Consider the following 13,326-nt stretch of genomic DNA (forward strand, 5'->3'; position numbering starts at 1 on the left):
ACTGCATCTTAGCCTCCTCTGCCAATATGGAAGATGTGTACTCCTGCACCTTGAACTACTTCGCCTGCACTCTCCCAGCCCATTCCCCAGTCACTTTCCCCTCCCTCTCACCACACACACAACCATTCCTCATAAAACACCACTACACACAACACAAACCCCATCCTGTCCTGGCTCTCTTCAATACCTGTTCACTTATCAAACACACTATAAAAACATGGGACCTCCTGAATGACTACTCTTCCTCACCGAAACTTGGCTCAACCCATCATCTGCCCCGGACATCACAGAAGCCTTCCCTCAGCTACCATACTGCAACACAGGACATAACCAGCAAACCCATAGGATGAATCACCATCATCCACATAGAAAGCACCACCTGCTCCATTTCGTCAGCTAATTCCAGTGACCCCCTAAAGCACATGGCCTTCATGATCAGCACCTTTAGCCTAGAAGGTACCCTACTCTATGGATCTCCTGGCAGCAGATCCAACTTTGGGACCACCCTTATGGACTCCATCACCCCCACTGGTGCTTGACTCCCCCTCCTTCATCCTCCTGTTTTACCTCAACTTTCACTTCGAGGACCTCACCAACACTAATACTACCAACGTCCTGGAAGACCTGAGCATAATTGGGCTAACCCAATGAGGGAGCGTACCCACCCTCATTGCCAGACACCTTTTTGACCCTGTATTCACCAAATTCACAGACATCGCAGTAGACAAACCCAACCCCCTCTCACCTGGACCAATCACTCCTTTGTCCGCTTCAGCTTACACCTACACAACACAGAACCACTCTCAACAAGTCCTCCTGGAACAACTGGAATATGATCCCTAAGGATGTCTGAATGACGAACTTCTATCTTGACGTTGGTCACACAACACTGACCTTATCCGCTGCATCTCAAACTTTAACACCTGGACACTCTCCTGTGAAAGCACACTGACCCCACTCAAAATGCCCCCATGGTTTGCACCAAGCCACAGACAAGCTGGTAAATGGAGGACCTCCAACTCACCAAGCACCACTGAAAAACAGCAGGAATACCACTGTAGACACTCCCAAGATAACCACAGACACATCAGCCCTCCAGATCTTCCACCAATGACTCAGGGCCATCAAGCGATCTGCAATGATTGACAGATTAAAACAGCTCCAACCACTCAAAGAAATATTTGCAATAATGAAGAAATTCAAGTTTCTCGCTGACAGTGCCATGACCATCACCCTATCAAAGGAACTCTGCACCCAGCTCTCCCAATACTTCAGCAACAAAAATAATCACCATTTACAACAACTTTGCACCACAACAGGACCTCTCCACTTTCACCATCCTCCAATAAGATGAGAAGTACACTCGAAAAAACAACCTGAAATGCTAGCCTACCACCACCCATCTGGAAATCACTACCACCATGCACTCCATCCACAGGGGACCATCCCCTCTGATCTATGCCCACACTTCATCTTCAACAAATGACTCAACCCATCTGCACCATACTCATGACAAACCTAAAGGACTCAGTCACCACAGCCACCTCATCGGATTCCTGGAAACATGCCATCGTCTTACCCCTCTTGAAAAAACCCTCAGTGGGCCTGAAGACACTGGCAAACTACAGACCCATCTCCCTCCTCCCATACCCTGACAAAGTCTTGGAAAAACTCATCAACAAATGACCACCTAGATGCCAACCACCTCCTAGATCCCTCTCAATCAGTATTCATACCAAACCACAGCACTGAGACCACCCTCATTGCCACCACCAATGACATTTGTCTAATCGTGGATGAGTAGGATGCAGTGGCACTCATCCTTCTCAACCTCTCAGACGCTTTCAACACTGTCTCCCACTCCATCATCCAATGCAACACTTCACTGGAATACGTGTACCCACACTCCGTTAGATTAGCCCCTTCTTCACTGGATGCACAGAAACTGTCACCCTGGCCCCATACGTGTCCTTTGCCTCCAAACTGATCTGCAGAAGGCTTCTCGCTCAGCCATACACTGTTCAATGTCTGTATGGCCTAGCTCTCCAGCATCATCTGTTCCCACAGACTGAGCATCATCTCCTACTCTGATGAGACCCAGCTCATTATCTCCCTCCCCTCTCAACTCCGACAAAACAGAAGTTGTCATATACGGGACACACCACCCCCTCTGGTCAGCAGCTTGATGGCCCTCAGGACTATGACTGATATCCACCCCATCAAAGTCTGCAAGGAATCTAGGGATCATAAGCAACAATCAAACCTGGTTGCCTCTATTCGCTTCTACGCCCTCACACTCCTCAAGAAAGCTTCTAGATGGCTAAACACCCGAAGATCTGTCACTCCAGTACTGATCACCAGTAGACCCTTTACTTCAGAATCACCTTACAACTCACCAAGAGACTCCGGGTCAGTCAGAATGTAGCAGCCAAGCTCACTCTCAAACTCCCATTACACGCACATACATCCACTCCACTCAAAGACCTTTACTGGCTCTCCATAAACAACTGCACCCTCTTCAAACTCCTAACTACACCTACAGAGCAATACACAAGCAAGGACCTGCATATCTGAAAAACTGCATCAACTTCCCCACCCCAATGAGACACCTCTGCTCTACCAAACTCCTGCTCGCTCACAACCCTCGGTTCCAAAAAGCCGGGGTTCACACCTTTTCCTTCTTAGCTACAAAAGCCTGGAACAACCTCCTGGTACACATTAGAGTCGCTAGCTCCATCTTAAAATTTGATAAAATCTGAAAAGGCCGGCTCTAGGGCGGAGCAACCGATGCCACCTCGTGCTGATTTCACATGGGGGTGCCTGTTTGCTTAAAAGCAGCTGCTGCCGCTTTCCTGGCCTCCAGCAATTTTCAGTCAACAATTAAAATGTCAAGAAAACTCTGGTGATTAATGTCCTTCCTGGCGAGATCGGAGTTTTGTCTAGTAGAAGTTTTGACTCATGGAAGTTTTGATTCATGGTCAGGTAGCGCAGAGGGTTAATATGCCTGCTGCAAAGAACATGTACCATACAGATCACTAAGTGAATGTAATGTAAACAGGTCAGTGGGTTACTGCTTTTGTCAGAGACTTCCTTTTGTTAGTTGCAGCTTACAGTGAGCTATTAACTGTAATCATAGAACTGCGTGCAGACTTTAAAGTATAGATTAGAGCGTATGGATTTTTTCCCCAGACTTTCATTATTCTAATGTTGCAAAAAGGGATCAGTTGGGTACAAATCAGTTCTTGTTATTAAAGAGAGACCCAATTCACTGTGTTACATTTTAAACTCAGAGTTTGTGCTTCTTCAGACCAAGTACTCTTCAACTATACTGCCTGCCTGTATGGATGACATGGGAATCCACCCCTTGTTCTCCTCTGTCTTATGCAACATTTCCTACACACCGATTTACACACCTATAATTGACTGTCTCTGTGTAATGTGTGTGTTATGTAAAGTGCTCTGACACCCTTCATTTTTATGAGTGACGCTATAAAATTAATTAAATGCATCTGAGAGAGCGGTTATGGAGACTGTGAAAGGGTGGTGGGGAGGGAATCTGTGGTGGAGGTGGTCATTGGGGGTCACCATAAAACATTGTCGCACTGGACGCCACTAGTGCTAAAGCCGGTCCTGGGCACCAGGATACCCCATGGGTGATATGCCTCCTTAGAAATCATCCTAACATAACATACCATAACATAACATAACAGATCATTAGTTTGAAGCAAGTGATGCTGGGGAAGCATAAAGCTCAATTTAGACGCATGTGTCAGTGAATGAAAAATACTTTATTTAAACAATCAAAGCCATTAATGTACTGGGTGCCAGTTAAAAGTACATTGGAAGAAAATCAGTCGCATAATGCACACATTAACCGTGTTTATAAAAGTCCATTAAAATGCCAGATGCAGGTTAAAAATTCGTTTGAAAAAGATTAGCAGCATAATGCACAGATTTATCCGTATAAATAAAATAAAAATAAAAACGCTTAATATCAAAAATATATCTTTAAAACATGTACACTTTAAAAATAAGTCATCTGCACCTTGGAAGCGAGAATATTAATAGTGTGTCATAATGGTCAATACTGATGCATGATGGAGCGGTATACATTTTGAACATTTTGTTCATTAGCGGACACTAAAAGATTTTAACGGTGGAGCCATTAGCTCTGTTAACTCCAAGTTTTTCTGGTGTCTTTTACCGCAATGTGGAGCTAACGGACAGTGGACCATCTCATAACTGCGTGAATCTCGACTTCATCATTGAGCCTGGCCATGTTGGGCGGGAATCTTTAGACCCATGGTATTGTTCCTTCATTTTTGTCTGCTATATCCACACATTTGATAAATCTGGAGTTTGCTTGGGGCTGAGCGTTGTTCAAAACGTTTAACAGCTTCAGAAGTGGTTCTTGTTGTAATGTCATTTCTTGTCTTTCTCCTTTTCATCCTGTCTTCCCTCTTTGTCCAGCCTGAGTATATTTAGAATGTTATATGATGTCACAGAATGTGGGGTGACTCATGTGAGTCAGTTGACTTCAGGCTGAGCAGAAGGAAGCTGCTCCTGGTGGGGCCTTCATACCAACTTACTTACTGGCCTACCTACCACCTTGGTACTTACTTTATCACCTCTGTAACTGAACCATCTAATAAACTACAACTTGGAACCACTACCTGGACTCTTGTGAAGTTTCTACTACAACAGTTCTTATCACCTCTTTAATCAGCAGATGCCTCAGGCATCTTCTGCGTTCCTCAGGGAGAGCAGGGCAAATGCAGAACAGACAGGCTGATTCGTGGAGCTGGCCACATAGACGGCACACATTTGCTGGACAGTGCTAGACAGGCTTCTTTGGCACAGCTCAATCATGTTGAGACTGTGGAGACTCATTGATGTCTTTAAGTCTAGTAAAAAGGGTCAAGGCGAGCCTCCACTGAAATGTACTGCGCCCGTGGTGTAGAGAATGTAGGGAAACTTTACTCAGGTGTAGGAGGTCAGTGGTGTGGGTAAAGCGAGAATTCATTCAGATGTTTGAGGTCAAACATGTGGGGATGAGGAGACTCTATTGATGTCTGAGGGCCAGTAATACGGGACTGGTGAGAATCCATCGGCAAGTATGAGGGCAATGATATGGGCAATAGGACAGGCTCCACTCAAGTGTACAAGGCCTATGATAAGTGGAAGAAGAGATAATCCATCAAGGTGTATTAACCTAGTGATGTGAGGAAACATTGAGAGTCCTCCGAAGCATACAAGGCCAGCAACGTGGAGAATAAGGGAAATGCCAGTGAAGCATGTGGGCCACAGAGTGAGGCATTCAAAGCAGCTCTGCTTATGAACATGGGCACAGTGATGTGCAGCACGCAAGAAATGACACTGACTTGTACAAGGACCGCGATGAGGGCATAAGGGAGTTTCCACCGCGGCCAAAACGCAATGATGTGAAGATTGAGGAGATTCCATAGGGGTTTATGTGGGGAATGGCAGGCGGCTCTGCAGAGGTGCCTGGTGCAATTGGCAAGGAGTGGGAGCACCCCTGTAAGGCTTTGAGGCTCGCAGTGAAGAGACTGATTGAGTCTGAACTGAGATGCAAGAGACTTGTTAGCTGGATAATAACTAAGCCCCTAGGAGGACAGAGGCCAACACCACTAGGAGTCACGTGAACTAAGGCATATTATTCATAATTTTGGGTATCATTCTCAAGTTTATTGTTCAGTGTACCTCTTTGTTGTTTGTGTCTGTGGTTGTTTAATGCAGCACTTTCGATCACTGACCTTGTTATCACTCACAGTGACGCAACTTGGAAGTCCAAAGCTGCGCCATGCCCAGATGTTAGAGATAGAAGTAAATGCCATTATAATTCAACATATAGGAGTGGCATCATGAGATTTGACTATCAGTGACTCCAAAATGCCTGGGCAATGGGTCAAGTCGAGGGGGAAAGAGACAGGAATGTTGGGTGCGTTATGAAAGGACTGAGGAGCACACAAAGATGGCATGCAAGTTGTGCACACGTCATTAGGGAGGCCTCACCTTACTATTGTGCTACTTCCGGATCTCTCATCTGGAATATTGTATCAAGGTAGGGAGGTGTCATGTCTTGTATGGTGTCCTGCCCAGGGGCCTCATCAGTAATGTGTTTCGCTATGTGAGTCTCAACAGGAGTCTTGTATGCAGCTCTGGTGCCCTTATCTGGAGGGTTGTGCACAGTTCTGGAAGACTCACTGGAGTATGGTGCGCAATTCTGGAGGCCTCCATCAGACGGTTCATGAAAAACTCTATCGGACACACCCTATGTATATGTTGAAGACTACTTCTCTTGAAGGATAAAAGCAATTTTCAACAAAGTTTATGATGGGCCAAAGCTCAATCATTTAAATCTGGATATATTCTAATAAGCAATGTAGAGGCTCATTGGCGGGAGACAATCAGTTATTTAATAGGAACAAGTAGAGGCAAATGTATTTCTCAGTGTGTAACTACTTTTAGAACTAAAAGGTGCAGGAAGGGACATGGCTGGATGGAGAGCTTAGATTGAGCAAGAATAACATTTTTTTCAGTGAAAGCGAAGAGAATCCTTGAAAGATCCCCAGTCAGATGCAAAAATAGCAACAATGCAGACTCCTAAGCAAGGATAGGCCTGGAAACCATGCAAGGCCTTTGTGGGAAGAGCAGGCAAGCATGGGCCTGCCTTGAAGCCATTTTTGTCATCAAATGTAATGCTGCAAATGTTAAAGTTTCATCTTGTTGTGAAGCTTTGCAGTTTCTGTGGGTGTTCTCTGCTGATGGGGCCCACACAGCGAGCCCTCCACTTCCGCCAGCATCTCTTTGTCGGTGCCAGAGCCGTCAGCTTTGTCGAGGTCCCCGGGCAGCTTGCACCGCAGGCTTCAGACGCGGCCTAATTGCTGCCACTAAAAGGGCAGAGAACAATGGGGCCGATGTCTCATTGACCAAAAAAATCCGCCTGCATGGTCAGGCTGAAAACGGTCCCCGCCTAAAGACCTAGAACAAGTATATAATAATAAAAGACATTCTTTTGGACAGCGAGATGTGCGAATTCCAAAGACTACCGGCTGGTATTTCTATCGATCCAAGATCCTGCCCCCTCTGGCGGGTAGCGTTGGTGACCAGCTGCAGGACGCCGGTCCTGATGAGTGAAGAGTGACAAGGCCGCCACTGTGCCCATCCTCGCTAAATGTGTGATGGGACTCTTTTCTCTCACTCACTGCATTAAATGGGACACATTTCTCTTAGCTTTTGACCCCTATCCCCTCAGTACTTGAAGAGGGCCCTTCCATATGTGTTGGGGGCGGGAGGCATTTTCTTTGTGTTTTAATTGTCGCCCTTTCCCTCATTGTGTGAAATGGGACTTCATTTTTCATGTGTGATGTAGAGGAAATTAAAAAAGTGATAAGTGGGTTTCATTTACCTGGCTGGGTGAATTAAGACACCCCTTACTCAATATATGCATTGGGCTTCCTTTTTATCAATGAGCAAAATGCGCCCCTCCCCATAGTGATGAAGGTCCCAGGGCTGGAAAAGTTAAAAAAAAATTAAAAAAAACCTTCGGAACACCATAAATGAGGGGTTATGTGGTGGCAGCAAAATGGTGCGGGCTCGAGACACGAGGGGAAGAGTCTGACAGAAAATATACATTTAGGTTTTAAATACTCCAACTTCGAAGAATTTGGCAACAAGAATAAACGTGGAAGTAATTTGCTTCTGGGGTTAAGCAACGCAAAACACACAAAGTGCGAGCGCTGCTGAATGTTTTCCTTGTGTTAGAAAACCGCCCTGGGACACCGTCAGCCCTGGGGCACCGTCAGCCCTGGGACACCGTCAGCCCTGGGAGTAGGACACAGTCAGCCCTGGGGCACCGTCAGCCCTGGGAGTGGGACACCGTCAGCCCTGGGGCACCGTCACCCCTCGGACGCCGTCAGCCCTGGGAGTGGGACACCGTCAGCCCTGGGACACCGTCCGCCCTGGGACACCGTCCGCCCTGGAAGTGGGACACCGTCAGCCCTGGGAGTAGGACACAGTCAGCCCTGGGACACCGTCAGCCCTGGGAGTAGGACACAGTCAGCCCTGGGACACCGTCAGCCCCGGGAGTGGGACACAGTCAGCCCTGGGGCACCGTCAGCCCTCGGACACCATCAGCCCTGGGACACCGTCAGCCGTCGGACACCGTCAGCCCTGGAACACCGTCAGCCCCGGGAGTGGGACACAGTCAGCCATGTGACACCGTCAGCCCTGGGAGTAGGACACAGTCAGCCCTCACCTTGGACCCTTAGGCTGGAATACCTCTCGTCCTCTAGAGCGGAATGTCTGGACAAAGAATTCATGTGCGAGTCGGAAGCTTCTGAGCCACAGCCCCGCGCCCCTCCGAGTTGTGAATTTAGGGGCAAGATTACGAATTATCCAAATTGGCTGTGAGGATTCAGTTCGGCTCGAGTTAACAATTCTGGCCAGGATCTCCGCACCTAAATCAGCTATTATGAATTATTCCATCCGGAACGGGGAACCGGTTTCACCGCATAAAAGCCCGCCGGCCGATCCTCATTGCAGCTGGACTCACTGGCCCTACTCCGCTCGCATCCAACCTGCTCCTGAGACGGTAAAAATGGGAACAGGAAGCAGTAGGTAGCAAGGATGCCATGGGCCCTGGCGCAAGCAGGGGAAATGACCCTTTGACTGCTGTTGGGGTAGTATATACAGAAATACTCAGAGTTCAATGGGCTCCTGAGGGCTCGGGCCCTGGTGCCACTTAACCTGCTCCACCAATAGTAGGGGCCTCCTGGCAGGAGGACACTGCGGGCGGGGCATGGGGGTTAGTAGGACATGGGAGGCTGGAATCAGACAAGTGGAAGCCATCCATGTTTCCCTATGACTTAGGAGGGCTCGGGGCACTGGGGCAGTCTATGCTTGTGCCCGTCTTCCCTGCCCGAACCACCCATGTTTACTGCCCAACTTTTCAGGGTGGTGTAATGGGGTCTGGTGTTCCCACATCTGGTCCTCCTGCATGCAGGAGCACCAGGCCGCTACCAGGTAGTGCGCTACCACCTATAGATACTGCTCCAGCGCTCATTATTATGGGACACCTGTGGTGAATTTCCTGACAGTACCTGCAGAACATCCCAATAAACACAGGCCACAGAATTGTCTTTGATGCCACTGGGAGAGGTTTCCTTATCGATCGATACCCAAGTCCTTTGACACTATACTGGGTTACCCCTTTCACTATACTGGGAGAGATTGGTCCTGTCAAAAAACATATCTATTTTGTTGCATTGTAATGCTAATGTGATTAACTTTGAAAAAGTTAGTATTTGATTTATTGTCAAGTTTGACCTAGCCCATAAAAATGAGTTACTGTGATGTGTGGAGGGGCCTACGGAATGTTCTGCGAACACAAGGGAGTATGCACCCCAGCTTTGTATCATAGGCAGCCGCAGACGATCCATTGGGGCGGAGGGGCCACCCCCTCCACCTTTAGCCTCTCACGAACAGCGTCTGTCAGGCTAAACCAAGGTCAGCCGGACAGACACTGTTCATTTTCAGGTCAGGCAGCCAGGAGCTAGAAATGCGCTAAATGCGCAGGCTCCAGGCTGCCTGAGCTGAACTTTGCTGGGCTGAGGAAGTCACAGCTCCTGTGGACATGACATCTTCAGCTCAGCAAAGGTCCCTGATGCCCTCCCCTCAGTGACGAGGGGTAGCGTCACTGATTGCCTCGCACATGGGTGCTTCAGTTTTAAGCCGTGAAGCGCCCAGGGTCGAGTGTCAATCAGTGACACTTCATCACAGAGTGGGGTGGGGTCAGCAGTCTCACTGACCCCATCCCACTCTGGGATGACGTTGGGACTGCTGCCTTCCATGCCTCTTGGAACCTCAGAGGCAGAGCTGGCTGCAGGTAAGTGTGTGTTTTCTTTTAAATTAATGTTTGGTACATGCGTGTATGTATGAATGTTTGGTACAGAGCGTTGTGAATGTGTGTGTTTGTATGTGTGTGTATGTGTGCACACGTGTGGATGCATGGCTGTGAGTGTTATGTGTATGCGTGCGTGTGTGTGTGCCATCCGCCCCATCTTTCCAAAACTTACCAGCCACCACTGATCACAGGTGGTGGTGTTGGAGGCGGGGTTTAGAGCTGACAGCTCATTAGGTTAAGTAAAGGTTCCTTGCTGCTCTGGGACAAGAGTGTATGTGAGTCGCAGGTGTATACTGTGTGTAAAGCAGCCTTTCTGAGAGTGAAAAAGAAAGCCTTTCTTCCATGCATGTCCCTTCGGCTGTGAGGGTCTTCCAGTAGTGACTGACCACTACAACTCCGCCCTCCCTGCACACTGGCCATGTAAACAAGACACAGGATGCTTGAGATGTAAGCAAAGATCATGAAAGCCCATTTTGTAGGTCTTGCTGAGCAGTGGATGCGCTGCTCTGCGAGACATGCTGTATTCAGTTAGGGACTTGAAGCTCCACCCACTCTCCGCCCATATTTTTCATTGGCTTATGTCATTGTCCACAGTAAACTGTGGCTGTTCATAGGTCAATAGGCTCAGTAGTCCTTCCTTAGTACCGCCTTGTCTCATTTTGTAACCTCCCAAAGCAACACCATCTGTTACTTGTGTTGTTACTCTGTAGGCTTTAATTACAACCTCCGAGCAGTTTTCTCAAATAACTTTATCCAGGACGCACACTCTCCTAACGCTTTTTTTATTTTTATAGCAGGGGCGCAGCATTTGCTATGCAATAGGTCTCGCGTTTGCGAGAGTTTAAGCGATTAGCATTGTAAATGACAATGCCCTTTATTTATCTGTTTTAAAAACAACACATGAATAAAAGGCATTATCATTTACAAATGCCAATAGCTCAAACTCTCATAAATGCGAGACCTATTGCATTTCAAATGCTTTTCTTCAGAAGTAACAGTTCCTCCGGGAGAAGAGACAGTCACTCTTGCTCCTGACTCACCCCATTAGCCAGAGACACACAGAATAATTCCTTACTTTTGAAAGAAGGATTAAGTGGTTTTTAAAAATACATGCATTGCACTGTATTATATATGCCCTTAATTAAAAAAAAGTGGTATCTTATCATTTGTGCACTAATGGCCATCAGCTTCTTGTAGTTCCACTTGTTTCAAACAGCATCTGCTATTTATTGTCGAATTCACTGGCACCGCAAGGATTGAAAGGCCTCATCCGCTATGTTGAATTTGTAACCTCTGACTTGTATTTGGCAAGTAGCTTTTCAGCAGCGGCATTGACTCGCTTCGCTGTCTCAGTGTGCCAAAGGTTGCGGTCTAGTTGTCCTGTACCAGTTCAGGACAGCTCATTACGTTAATCAAAGAAGCAGTTAGGTGAGTGCTAGGTGCTTGTGCAGGGAGAAATAGCGGCAGAGGTAGGGTCTTAAGGCAAGCAAGAGAGCGCCAAGCAGTGGGCAGGGCCTTCAGGCAAGCAAGCAACAGAGAGGCGAGCAGTGGGCAGGGTCTTAAGGCAAGCGAGCAAGAGAGCGCCGAGCAGTGGGCAGGGCCTTAAATCAAGCAAGCTAGAGAGCGCTGAGCAGCGGACGTTACCTCGTCAGAGTGCCCCGCAATCTTCTCCTCCAGGCGGTTCAGCATCCGCTCGATGGCAAACATGCGCTTGTTCAGCTCGGACATCTATGACAGACGGTAGAGAAAGTAGGAATACAGGACCCAAATCACCACCGTAGACTCACACCTGCACCCCAGCGAAACCCTCATTGCAAGCAGGACCACCGCCACCTCCTCAGACCACAATCACAGACCCACATTAGCACCCAAGGGAGAGGTGTAAGATCTTGCTGGTTTTTTTTTTACTACAGAATGGAGGTAATGAAAAAAGAACACAGATGTGCTGAAAAATTCTCGGATTAAGTTAATTTATGGAATTCAGGGAAATCGTGGAACCCATCACACAGTAGGAGAGAAAGTGGAAAGACCCCAAACAAGAGGACAGCAGCTGAAATTCACCTGCAAAGGCAAACACCAAGTGACAGCCCAAGTGTGGAAACCAGTTTTAGGGATAGAAATGACCATAAACGTTTATCAATAATTTGGCATTTATTCAACCCCAAAGAAATTGTCCAGTCACAATATGTTTAACTGTCCTAAGGGTTTTGGGGGGAATTTTTCCCATATTAGGGAGATATGGGGCAATTGGAATGTATCTTCAGGCCATGCTGGTGTCAATTTGTGGGGGAGTTACTTTTAAAATCTGTATCGTGGAGCGTATCACTGTGAGAGGGCCACTAGAGTTCAAGGAGACTTGGGCTGTCTGCAGTGATGCACTTTAAGGCGGTGCATAAAACACCTTTAGAAAAGACAGAAACACTGCACAAGGACTCTGACACAAGATGTTCCGCCTGGTTCGGTTTCATTTCCTACAAGTCTTGGCAAAGCCAAGAGGTCTTACCTTGGCAAGCTGGTGCCTTGGTTATTTTATTTCTTTGTTATGGCAAGAACATGCCACAATGATAAAAAGAAGAAAAAAAGAAAACATGGCTAAAGGTTTGAGCCATATGCTTGCAATAAAAAAATGTAAATAAAAAATAACCATTGCATATAATTTTAATAGAACAGCGCAGATGTTTCCTACGAAGCAGATGTATTTAGAACAGGTATACAACATTTACTCTTAATGCATTTCACAGGCAAATATGACTTACTGGTGCAAAGAAAAGATAGTATTGACTTTGAATTACTGTAACCTTAAGAAATAGTTTAAACACACAAGGATAACTAAGAAAGAAATAGAAAAGGATAAAGGCTAGACATAAAAAAGCAATGACAATTTAAAATATGGGTTCACCACCTCTGACACTAAATTGCACTTCTTTTAAGGTCAATATGCAAGAAGAGTATGCGAAACGTTGTCACTCGTAGTACTTTAAATCAATGATGATTGAACTGGATTAACCCATCCCCCCTGCTGTGTGCGGTGGTGGGCAGAAGCAAAATATAAATGACAGTTTAAAAAGAGCAATGACAGTTGAGAAGACCCAAAGCTCCTCTTTGCATGTTGATTTGTATGTTTTTTATTAACTTTGATTACATGATGTACAAAGGCTCTAAATTTGTCTCTAGGCCAGACCTAAACATAGAAATGGGATTGTCATACGCTTAAACTACCAGTGAATAAAGCTCTATACTGAAACATTATTGAAGCCTTCAAAATATATTTGGAAGATATTATTTTTAATGGCAGTATTTATGGTGGAAGTGTTGGTAACAAGTTTCTCAGTTACGAGAAGTATATGTCAGAATAGTCAGAATATCATTGATAAAATATGGTCTGACATAAATATTGTGTC

At 46.5% G+C, this 13,326-nt stretch overlaps 1 protein-coding gene across 5 annotated transcripts in view; it reads right to left on the reverse strand.

Moving 5' to 3' along the window:
* The window catches only part of MLPH (melanophilin), a 445,337-nt gene that overhangs the window by 106,316 nt on the left and 325,695 nt on the right, over positions 1-13,326 (reverse strand). For 3 of the 5 annotated variants that reach the window (XM_085645087.1, XM_085645085.1, XM_085645089.1), the window contains one exon: positions 11,570-11,653. The exons of the other annotated variants lie outside the window; for them this stretch is intronic. In XM_085645087.1, the coding sequence (XP_085501213.1) occupies positions 11,570-11,653 (84 nt within the window). The remainder of the gene's footprint in view (positions 1-11,569; positions 11,654-13,326) is intronic. 5 annotated transcript variants of the gene reach the window in all.

The sequence above is a fragment of the Triturus cristatus genome, chromosome 3_1 (assembly GCF_964204655.1).
Source record: "Triturus cristatus chromosome 3_1, aTriCri1.1, whole genome shotgun sequence".
Classification (NCBI taxonomy): Eukaryota; Metazoa; Chordata; class Amphibia; order Caudata; family Salamandridae; genus Triturus; species Triturus cristatus.